This window comes from Elephantulus edwardii, unplaced genomic scaffold (assembly GCF_000299155.1).
Source record: "Elephantulus edwardii isolate Elephantulus edwardi_28Jun2011 unplaced genomic scaffold, EleEdw1.0 scaffold00118, whole genome shotgun sequence".
NCBI lineage: Eukaryota > Metazoa > Chordata > Mammalia > Macroscelidea > Macroscelididae > Elephantulus > Elephantulus edwardii.
Genome location: NW_006399868.1, coordinates 2,811,348 through 2,823,589, shown reverse-complemented (window position 1 = coordinate 2,823,589; position 12,242 = coordinate 2,811,348). Strand labels below are relative to the sequence as shown.

Below are 12,242 nucleotides of genomic sequence, written 5' to 3'. Positions count from 1 at the left end.
AACCAAACGAGTGATTTTGGGAGCCAAACACAATTCTGTGGCCAAATACAGACCCACTAATAAAGAGAAAAGCAATTTCTGTCATAAAAACATAACAATTGTCAAGACAACACAGTGAGAATGCTCCAATCTCAGGCTGAGAGGGGTTTGTAACCAAGACAACCAGGATGCGGTCATCATAATTGAGCATCATGTAAGACACAGGCAAAGGCTTGGCTATTTAAGACATAATCTTTGAGCTGTGCTGCTGGAGAAGAGAACTGAAAATACCATGGACTGCTAGGAGAACAAACAGGTTTGTCCGGGAGAGGGTGAAGCCAGAATGCTCCTTGGAGTCAAGGATTCTGAAGCTTCATCTGACATATTTTGGGCATGTTGCAAGGTGGGACTGGTCCTTCGAGAGGGACATCATGTTTGGGAGAGTGGAGAGACGGTGCAGGAGAGGAAGACCCTCGATGAGATGCATCGATTCTGTGACTGGGGTGGTGGGACTGAGTGTGTTGGAGATGGTGCGGTTGGCACAGGATAGAGCAGGGTTTAGGGCTGTTGTACATAGGGTCCCTATGAGTCGCAAGCGACTCGATGGCACATAACAACAACTCACTCTTCACACAAAGTCATAAAACCCACTGTCATCGCGTCAATTACCACTTGAGTGACTGGGAGTGAGGTCTGGTGGCTTAGTCTACAGGGAGCTGGGGTTTGAATCCACCCGTGATTCCAAGGGAGAAAGACTGGCAACAACTTTCTCCCGCGTGGTTTACAGCCTCAGAAATCCACTGGCAGATGCTGCTGGTTGATGCCCGCTCAATGGCAATGAGCTGTGAGTGCCCCTGAACGACCCAGTGGACTTCCGCACTGGGTTGCCAACACTGCAGATCTTTATGGATCTTCCTGCATAGTGGCTGGTGGATTCGAACGGCTGACCTTTTCATTAGCAGCCACGGCTGTAACCACTGTGCCACCTGGGCTCCTTTTATGAATTACAGCCTTGCTAAAACAGCCTCAAACACCGCAGCCTTCAATACGGAGCGCATCTTAACATCAAGAAAACAAAAATTCTCACCCATGGGCTGCCTGGTGACATGATCATAGATGGAGCAGAGATTGAAACTGTCAGCAGCTTCATCTCATTTGGATCCATAATCAATACCCTTGGTACCAGGGGTTAGGAGATCAGAAGGCAGCATTACTGGGAAAGTCTTCAGTCAGGGACTTCTCCAAATTACTGAGGAGCAATGATGTCAGTTTGAGGACTAAGGAGTGCCTGATTCAGATCATGGTCTTTTCAAATCACCTGTTATGCTGTTGAGTGTTGAATGAATAAGGAGGACAGAAGAAGCGATGCCTTTGAGCTGTGGTGTTGGAGAAGAGGACCGAACGTCCCATGGGCTGCCAGAAGGTCAAACAAATCCATCCTTGAGAAGGTGCAGCCCACAGTGCTCGCTGGAAGCAAGGATGGCAAAGTTCCATCTCACATACTTTAAGCATGTTGCCAGGAAAGGCTACTCCTTAGAGAAGATCGGGATGAAGAACACGGAAAGGTGGAGGTGGGGGGGAGGGAAGGAAGACCCTCAACCCAGTGGACTGACACAGCAGTAGGTTTAAGCGTCTCAGAGATTGTGAGCACGGCACAGGACAGGACAAGGTTCAGACCCGTTGTTCATAGGGTCGCTATGAGTCATACTCGACTCGACAGCACCTAACAACAACAAAACAGTCTTAATAGCCTAGAGCATTCTTTTTAAAAGAATGCCAAATACTTGCAGCGCTACTCAAAGAACTGGGATTCCAAAGGAGACACTTATCCCTACTGAGGAAGTATTTTTCCAGAAGTCACATGATCTGGCTGTCAGTTAACACGGCAGAGACATAACTAAACACTCACAAAGAAGAACCCCGCAGTCCAGTTAAAACAGGCCACCTTTCCCAAGTCCAGGACATGGTGGCTTCCAGGAGATCCAACAGGATCAGGCGTCATCATCCCTTTTATCCCAGCTCCCTCCTCTCTCACACGTTTTGTAGAAAATGTGACAATTTAAAAAAAAAAGAAAATAAAAAAGCAATATGAGAACGTGCTATTTTGACCAAAACCCATAACGTCTGTTCACAGAGAAGTAATTATGGAGAGAACAGCACAGCTTCAAATATCATTCTGGCTGCTGTTTCTCAGGCAAAAATTCAGCTGGCCAGTCTCTGTTGTCCTCAGACTGGCAAGCTCTGTGTGGCTTCTTGGCACAGCTAAGGACCAGGCGAGTCAGAAAAAGAAATGTAAACTTCCGGCAAATTAACACCACTTTGCTGGTGACACACTTTCCCCCTCCGCCTCTTTCTCTGCCGAGATGTTCAGGGTTGAAGAAATAACAGATAATGAGAAATAGGCCAGACCATTGCTAGTTCTTTGCAGGAGAATACAGATTTGGCTTTTTGCTTTAGGACGCAAAGGAGAAAACAAAACCATAACCTTGGGTAAGAAACCTTCCAGGAACTGTTAATGGTTCCCAGGTGAACATCACCTCCTTGGGCTCATCAGTGTGCGGCCCAGACCTGCCCAAGTGCGGCCTTGGACTGAGCCTCGGCTTGGCCCCACCGCTCAGTTAATGTCTAGGTGTCTGTAGTCCCCAGTGGAAGCAAATGAAACACTAAGAAAGAAACACAGCAATGGAAATAGATTGATAGCAGAACCCAATTTTCGGTCATGCAAATTCTTGAAACTCTTATTTAAAAAAAAACTGTCATCTTTCAACAAATGAATGGATAGAGAAGCTGTGGTATACTCACACAAAGGAATAATATGCAGCATTGAAAAACAAGGAACTCATGCAGTTTTATTAAAAATAGGTGACACTGAGGGGAGCTCTGGTGGCCTAGTGGCAAGGAGCTGCAACTACAAACCCAGAGGTGCACGGTTCGAATCCACCAGATGCTCTGCCAGGGAAGGAGGGGCAGTCTCCTCCTGTATCAGTCAGATCTGATTTGACAGTACACTCACACAAAATTTAAAAAAAAAAAGGTGATACTGGAGGGCATTATGCTGAGTGAAGTATCTCAGTCACAAAAGGATAAATATTGCACAGGGCCACTGTTGTAAAACGGAACTGACATTGGGGTTGAGGGAAGACAGAAAAAGAGGGGAGGAATGATGTACATTACATTGAAAGAGATGAGGGAGAGAATGGTTTAAAAGGGACCTATGAATGGGTATTGTTATCATTACAGAAGTCCAGAGTGAAGGATGCATAGTGGAGTGGACTTGGGGGGAGGGATTGCATAACAATGAAAGAGTTTTTCTTTTCAAGAAGAAGAGTGAATTGAGGGGGAAGGGGTGGGGGGGTAGGGAGAAAAGTGCAACAATGAATGACTCGAAACCCCTAAGTCTTGGTAAACTTTCATTAAAATTAACTTAAAAAAAACCCCACAAACCACCACCTGTCATCTTCTGACAGAAAAATACACAAGAAAAAATATTGCAAGAAAAGCACCTCCTCCTTCTCATTTGAGAACTGATATTTTACAATGTATACATCAGTGAATGTGTGTGGCTGAAGTAAAAACAAACAAACAAACAAAAATACCACAAAGCTTGGGAAGAAGTGAAAGTGCATGCACCAGGGATTCTTCCTCCCCTTGCTCAACAGACAGGCGCTGTGTTTACAGACTAGCCCCAGTTACCTCAGACCCATTACGTACAGTGAAACCTGTGAGAACCAGAACTCAACGAGGCTGCTGCTTTCCCCACATCTCCCAGGTTTCCCTCCTTTGACAGGTTCCAGTCCTCTCCTCTATCTCTCGTTTCACTGGAAAATACTTGCATTTTCTCTCTCCAGCAAGTGTCTCCTTACACATGTCCTGGCATTCACAAGTTCTACTATGGATATTAATTCATAGTAATATAGGTAATTGAGGGGCAGTGCGTGCAGATGAACTACAGCCTTCACTATGGATTACAACTCAACAACAAGAACACGAAAATCCACATCACTGGACTGAAAGGCAACAACATGAAAGCAAAAGGCATGAGCGGTCAATGACTTCATTTCACTTGGATTCTCAATCAGCAGTCATGAAAGCAGCAGTGAAGAAATCAAAAGACATACTGCATTGGGGAAATCTACTGTCGAAGGACCTCTCCAAAGTTCTAAAGAGCTAGCATGATAGTTGAAAGACTAAGGTGCGCCTAACATAAGTTAGGGTGTTTTCAATTGTTTCCTATGTTCCTGACGTTGCTCAATGAATGGGGAAGACTGAGGAAGAATCAATGCCTTTGAATTGTAGTGTTTGAGAAGAGAACTAGCCCTAACATGCACTGCCAAAAGAACAAACAAATAGTTCTTGGAGGAAATACAACCTCGGGTACTCCTTAGAGGCAAGGATGGTGAAATCTTGTTTCACATACTTTGGGCATGTCAGGAGGGACTAGTTCTTGGAAAAGACATCATGCTGGAACAGGTCGAGGGTCAGAGAAAGAGAGGAGGAGCCTCAACGAGATGGACGGACCCAGCTACTGCAGCAATGGGCTTCAGCTTGTCTGACAGGCATCATGAGGATGGCACAGATAGGGCAAGAGTTTATGGGCTGTTCTTCTGTGAATCACAGTTGTCTCTAAGACACCTAACAACAACATGCAGCCTAAACCAAGGAGGTAAGAAAGCACTTCTTGGGGGAGGTAGTGGTTTATGAATGGGGTTTGGTTTGGTTTTACTGGAGAGCATCTCTAGAGGTTCCCTAAAATTCTCAAGGGTGTGCCTGCTCCCTTCACATGATAAATAATCTCAAAGCAGAAGAAGCCCTTACTATCAGCTTCCAGGTGTCGTTTAAGTACATAATAAAACAGATGGGATTGTAGTCTAACGATTGGGGCAGGGAGTTATAATACTGTAATTGGTAGATTATCCATGTTCAAGCAGAGTTGTTGTGATAAATCTCAATAATGATCTTCATTTGCAGTATGATCTTCCAGGTTCCATAAGGTTACTGTACGCTGGTTCTAGCGGATCTTCATAAATCAAGTATCCAAGGATTGTTTTACTGCCTCGCTCATCTGGTATAGAACCAACATGCTACTCGCAGTAAGTATTAATTAATGATTAATAGAACAATTTCATTTGACATTCTGAAGTCTAGAAAGGCTTTCTTGGGGGAAATCAAAGGGACCCAATAAAAATCTCCCAAACCAACTCCCTGGTATCAAGTGTCCCCCGGCTCTTAGAGATCCTACAGGACAGAGTAGACACACACACACAGCCGCCAGGGTAAATCTTGAAGGAAGTGAACTATCTCCTCTTTCCCCCACAGGGCAGCCGGTTGTTTCAAACCACCTGACCCACGTTTCTTTAATACCAAACCCAGGAATCTGAGGAACTGATGTGGCCACCAGAGCTGAGTGCTAACTTTGTCTGAGGAAGTCAGTGGTGGGATCTGAGGGCTGCCCTGTGGTGTTGGAGAAGACTAGGGAACATCCCATAGATTGCCAAAGACCCCAACAAGTCTATCTTGGATGAAGTGACACCAAAGTGCTGCAGAGAGGCAATGATGGGGCAACTTCACCTCACATAGTTTGGGCACGATGTCGCGATGGGCCAATCCTCGGAAAGGACATGTTGCTGAGAAAGGTGGAGGGTCTGAGAAAGAGAGGAGACCTTCAACATGCTGGATCGACATGGTGATTGTAACAGCGAGTTTGACCACGGGGGAGACTGTGAGGGTGGGAAGGTCAGAGGAAGAGAGGAAGACTCTCAACGAGATGGACTGACAGGGTGACTGAAATGTTGGGGTGACCAGGAAGGCAATTGTCAGGATGGAGCCAGGTTCAGAACTGTTGTTCACCAGCTGCTACGAGCTGAGGACTACTCAACAGCATCTAATAACAATAACAATGGAAAGGACAGTGGCCACACTGGGTCATGGACATATAAAACAGAAGCAGGTCCATGCTGGAAGCCCAAGTCAGAGGACAGTGGCACATCCAGACTCCATAGATCTATTGTGTCAAACTCATCAGGGTTTGAATTTTCTCAGCTGGGTTTCCCTCTTCCTTTGATGGCCTGTGATACTTGTCGCCAAACACAACTTCCAACAGTTCGGAAAGGAGGACCCAAGAAATTCACTTACCAGTGGCAGGTGGGTGGTCGCCGGTGGGGCCTCCCCTGGTGGCGTTTGGAGCACTGCCATCTGCTTCATCCCAGGACTGGCCTCCGTGTTCAGCCTCCTCCGCCTTGTCTTTGTGGGGCAGGCCCATGCCATAGGCACACTGGGGCAAAGGTCCACTTTCTGGGGGTTCTCGGTCCTCCCCAGCAGGGTCACAGGCTGCCCAGTGGGGACATACCCCACCATCCACCTCCCTCTGCATGTACTTCTCCGAGTCTACAGGAAGCCAGTCTGTCCTGCACGAGGGCTCAGCCAAGTGGCAGCTCTCCGGGTCCCCCACACTCTCGGTCCCAGTGAAGCACTGGCTCAAGCTGTCATTCTCCCCCACTTCCAGGGGCTCAGGAAAAGGGGGTGCAGCTCTGCTTCCAGGCTGCAACTGGAGCAGCGAAGAGTCTGCGGGCTGGGAGGGTCTATCGACATACTCGTCCTCTGTGGGCACATGCCTGAAGGTGTTCCCCTGCAGCTCACTGATCGTGGACAGTGCAGTGGCCTCTTCTGGGGCACATGCCCCCCCACCTGGATAACACAAGTCTTCAGGAAACCCCTTCTCCTCCAGGGTCAGCAGCAGGATGCCCTCACAAACTTGGCCCTGACCAGCGACTGACGTCCGAGGGTGGATGAAGGTGTCACCTGCAGACCCCTGCTGAAGAGAGGCAGATGGGTCAGTGTCCAGCTGCCAGGACATGATTCTGTCCCACGCCTCTGAAAACCAGCTTCACGCTCATTATTTTCACCATAACAAGTCCAGAGGGGACCTGAAGGCTTTATTTGGATGATTTTAAACAAAAGAATAAAAAGTAGGATGAAACAAACTCAGAAAGGATGGGGGACAACCCTGAGATGAGGTACAATCAGAAACAAATCTATTTCTAAGTGTATGATTGTAAGGAGGCCTGGTGGCACAACGGTTAAGCAGTGGGTTACTAACCAAAAGGTGAGCAGTTCAAAGCCATTGAGGGCTCTGTTCTAATAAAGATTACAGCCTAGGAAACTCAGCGGGGGCGTTCTACTCCATAATAATGAAACAACAGAAGGAATAGAGGATTAGGTAATATTTTCATGACAAGATTACAGAAAAAGAAATGCATAGCAAAGTGGACTGTGGACTTGGGGGGGATTGTATAACAATGGAAGAATATTTTTTTTCTCAAAGAGAAAAAATGAACTGGGGGGAGGGGTGTACAGGGAGGAAAATGTGCAGCAATGAATGAATGTGGGGAAAATGAAATGGAAAGAATATGCTGTAAAAAAATATATATATATGTTGTATTAAAAGGGTCATTAATAAAAAATCAGGGAAAAAACAAGTGATCTTTTTAAAAAATAATGAATTGCTTCAATTCTTAATGAAACAAATTAATAATAATAAAACAATGTGACCCCATCTAAATAATCAGTGGATGTGATAAAAGGTTGGGCAGGAATTCTTTGCTCTGTTTTTGCAACTTTTCTCTAATTTTGAAATTACACTCAAATAAAGGTACTAGAATAATGACACAGTGAGGAGAATTGCAATCTGTCTCTCTAGGACTCTGTGGTCAAGGATCAATAGTTGCACTAAAAACCATTGACACTGTTGTACAGAGAGAGCAGAGAACCCACTGTGGCCAGGTCAGTTCTGACTCAGTGACCCTCCAGGGACTGCCTCATCACGGTGGGTGTGGACCGGCAACCTTGAGGTTAGCCACTCAAACGCTTAATCCACTCTGTCAGCAGGACTCCTTGATAGAACAGAAGGGCAATAAAAACCACACACAAAGAAACCGGAACATTGAAGTTGTGTGCTGACTTGGTCTTTGGATTATTCAGTGCAGACCAATGCTGGGTGTGAAGTCAGAATACCCCAGGATCGCGTCCTCAATGTTTGACTAGTAGCCTCAGTGATAAAATAGACAGGAGAGATGCATAACTTTACCTTACTTCCTCTTAGCTGGCTGCACGCCTCATTGACCCAGCGCCACAGGTTAGCTAGAAAAAGAAAGAAGACGCAAAGATTAGTATTCTGGTCTCAGGGAGCTCTGGTGGCTCAATCCAGAGGCAGGCAGTTCAAATCCACCAGCTGCTCTTGTGGGAGAAAGATGGGCAGTCTCCTTCTGTGCGATTTGTAGCCTCTGAAAACCCAGTGGAGGCTCAGGTCCCACTCAGCGGGACATACAACAACATTCTGAGTTCAATGACATACAGACTTTGTCACGATCTTTCCTGTACAGAATTCCATGTCACTGACCATGGCTGTCCAACACAATCTTTAAACATGGTTCTCTCTGAGCCTTTCAGTGACAATTCCAAAGAGGTGACACATCTGAAAATAAGCCAACCGAGAGCAAGAAGAAGAGGATATCTTACTCCCTCTGCAAAATGTAACTTGTTCTTCTATGTGAACCTATTGCTATGGAGTTGGCCCTGACAAGTGGTGACCCTCTATAAATCTTTCTCCCGAGGAGTGAGCTGCTGACGTTTTGGTTGGTAGCCCAGCACATTCCATGCTATGCCACCAGAGATCCTCGTTCCATCCAAGGCATAACTTGATGGTCCATCGAGTTACTGGACACATTTGGGGCCACTGGAGCTGCTGATAGGACTCTCAACACTCATTCCTTACAATTTGGGTTTGGTTTTTTTAATTCCTTACAATTTTTGATTGTGAGGAACCAGGTCACGCATTACAGGGTAACAAAGATGTTTAAGAGATTTGCTTCCCAGGAAACCGGTCAAACATATTTCTACCAACTATATTTGCAACTTTGGAAGCAGGAGTGGCATCCACTTCCTAAACAACGTGCCTCTGGAAACTATGAACTTTATTAAATTATGATAGTTATAGAAAGGTTTTAGGCCTTTTGTTCACAGGGTCACTATGAGTTGTGCTCAACTTGACGGCAATCAACAATATTTACAACAAAAGTAAAATGCACACAGGAAGTCTACATGTCAAGCTCTGCTTAGTTCCCCAAATCAAAATGCAAATCCACTGCTGTTGAGATGATCTGGAGTCGTGTTAACCCTCCTGGGTTTCTGGAACTGTCAGTCTTTATGGGAGGAGATGGCCTCGCCTTTTCCCCACAGAATGGCAGGTGAATTTGAGCCTCTGATCTTTTAGCAGCCTCACATGATACGCATTACACTACCAAGACCCTTTCTCTTGAGTTCTAGGGGACCTGGAATCCTTTCCCACCATACCTGGTTGCTTCTTCAATGAGAAAGAATAGATATTCCATCAACTTTTAAAAATAGAAACAATGATCACCTGAGAAGTGAAATCCATGGGTAGAAATAATCCATAAATTTATGTTTCAATAGTTTAGCCAAGTTCAAGGTATTCGCGATTTTTAAAAAGTCCAAACTCACTGCCGTTGAGTTGATTCAGACTCAGCAACCCTATGTTGTTGTTGTTTCTGTTGCTGTTGTTGTTGTTGTTAGGTGCCATCAAGTCTGACTCAGCGATGCTATGAACAGCTGCCCTGAACCCTGCCCTGTCCTGTGCTATCTTCACCATCTCTGACACTCTAGAACCCACTGCTGACGTTATCTTGTCAATCCATGTCGTTGGGGTCTTCTTCTCCTTCAGTGACCCTCCATCTTTCCAAGCCTGATGTCCCTTTCCAAGGATCAGCCTCGCCTAGCTACATGCCCAAAGTATGATGGAGGAAGCTTCGTTATCTTTGTTCCCAAGGAGCACTCTGGCTGCATTTTTTCCAAGACATATTTGTTTGTTCTTTCGGCAGTCTGTGGGATTTCATTACTCTTCTCCATCATAACTCAAAGGCACCAATTCTTCTTCTGTCCTCCTTAGTCATTGCCCAGCTCTCTGATACATAGCAGGTGATTGAGAAGACCATGGCCTGAATCAGATGCCCCTTAGTTTTCAAACTTACAGCAACCCTGTAGGACTCAGTCAAACTACTCACAGGGTTTACTAAGCTGTGAATCTTCATGGAAATAGACTGTTTCACATTTGTCCTGTGGAAAAGCTGATGGGTTTGAACTGTGGATCTTTTAGTCAGCAGCCAAGTGCTTAACTAGTAAGCCAATGGGACTCTGTATTCACTATAAAGATTAATCATTTGTAAGGCAGATTGGAGATCAGGGTTGGAAGATCATCACACTCACTCATCCCCCCATTTCTACTGAATCAAACTAACTCATAGCTGACCCTCCGCTGGGTTTCCAAGTCTATAAATCACATAGCAGGAGACTGTCCAGCTTCCTCCTGCAGAGCTCCTGGTGGATTCGAACCATCAGAGAGGCACAGACTGCTGGTTAGCAGTGCACCTCCCTATGGACCACACGCCTGAGCTCCCACAGGGAGATAATCACAGTTCGTAATACTAGCTAACGACAGCTAACATCTGCCAGACACTTAAGTCATCTAGACATGTCCACTCATTCGTGGTATGGATTCTCTTATGTGACTTTGCAGTTTATTTAATCCCCTTGAGTCCTAATCTCCTGTGTGATCACCACTTTGGAACCCAATGGAGGGTCAGCTATGAGTCTGTTTTGATTCAACAACAATGCAGAAATATCAGTCTAGGGACTAAGGTGTACCTGATCCAAGTCATGGTCTTCATAATTGTTTGCTTATGCATCAGAGAGCTGGACAATGACTAAGGATGACAGAAGAGGAATTGATGCCTTTGAGTTTTGGTGCTGGAGAAGAGTACTGAACATCTCATGGACTGCCAAGAAAACAAACAGATATGTCTTGGAGAGGGTGAAACCAAGCTGTTCTTGGGAGGCAAGGATTTTGAAGCTCCATCTCACCTATTGTGGGTATGTTGCCAGGAGTGACCAGCCCTTGGAGAAGTATCTCATGCTTGGGAGATTGGAGGGCCAGAGCAATAGAGGAAGATCCTAGTTGAGATGGAGAATTCTTTTCTTCAAAGGAAATTCTCAAGGCCCACCAGAGACATAATACCTGTTAGTGTTTTTCCTTTCTTCTTGTAGTAAACACCAAAGATAACAGCCGCCACTAATGCCCCAGACGCGAAGAGGAGCGGGATAATCAGACTAGGCAGATAAACCCGGGGCCCTGGATTGGAGAAAAGGGAGAAACCTGCATTAGAGATGGTGTAGTTTCACTCTACAAGCTTGAAGGCCAAGCCCATGTAGCAGTCAGCGATGCTGGGGCTGGAATTACAGAGCATGACCTTCACCCGCCCTGACTGTCCACCCACCAAGGCACCGTTTGCAGGTGGAGTAGCGTCTGGTCTAGTCCTCCCGAGGCCAGCACGGAGTTCTCATCTATGGTTGATTCTGTTGGTCAGATGGCCCTGGCCCCAGGCCAATTCCATGCACAAGGGGTCCAGGCCACTTGTGGGGGCTGGTTTTTGGAAGTCGGTCATCAGGCCTTTTTTCCTGTTCTTCTTAGTTTGGAGGTCCACTGTAGCATCATAACTACATACAAGTCTCACTGTGTTTGTACTTTTGAAGAACTATCATCATGCTCACCACGCCTTCCAACTTCATCACAGTACCCAACGCACTGCATGATCTCTCCAGTTGGAGAATCTCTGCTCTTTCCAATAACAAGGTGAAAGTGGGATATTGTTGTTATGAGAACAGGACAGAGGTCCAGGGAATAGGTCCCAAATCTCATCTACAGTACAATCTGAACTCATCTATTTTCTCACCCCTTCTTGATGATGATATTATTAGAATGTTCACATTTAATTTGACCTGGTTTCTTGGCCTCACCTTTCTTCTTTCTCTCTTTTTGAAATAACTTTGTATTCCTCAGATATTTTTAATATTACTTCCAAAACAATCTTTTATAAACTCTGCTGTGATCATTTAACCTCATATCTAGACCCCCTACTGCCCTCCAACTTCTTCTCCTCCCCCAACTTCTTACACTGTCAAATCTCAACTTATAATTTGCTTAGTTCTCATTGTAATTGACTGGAAACCATAGCTGACCTCTGTTTGGTTTCTGAGGCTCTAAATCTTTCAGCAGGACATTGCTACCTTCTCCTGTGGGATTGTGGTGGCTCAAAGCACCAGAGAGGAGCAGTGTTTGGATCTGTAGCACAACTCTCTGTGGTATATGCCATCAGTGCTCCCTCTGACTTAGTCAAGGTTCACAGAACCACCAC

The 12,242-nt window shown here is 45.6% G+C and overlaps 1 protein-coding gene across 1 annotated transcript in view; it reads right to left on the bottom strand.

Annotated features, from left to right (window-relative positions):
- The window catches only part of TNFRSF11A (tumor necrosis factor receptor superfamily, member 11a, NFKB activator), a 77,015-nt gene that overhangs the window by 14,302 nt on the left and 50,471 nt on the right, over positions 1-12,242 (bottom strand). The window contains exons 8-10 of the mRNA XM_006892756.1: positions 11,066-11,179; positions 8,063-8,115; positions 6,112-6,787 (exon numbers count right to left, since the gene is read on the bottom strand). Coding sequence (XP_006892818.1) covers positions 6,112-6,787; positions 8,063-8,115; positions 11,066-11,179 — 843 coding nt within the window. The remainder of the gene's footprint in view (positions 1-6,111; positions 6,788-8,062; positions 8,116-11,065; positions 11,180-12,242) is intronic.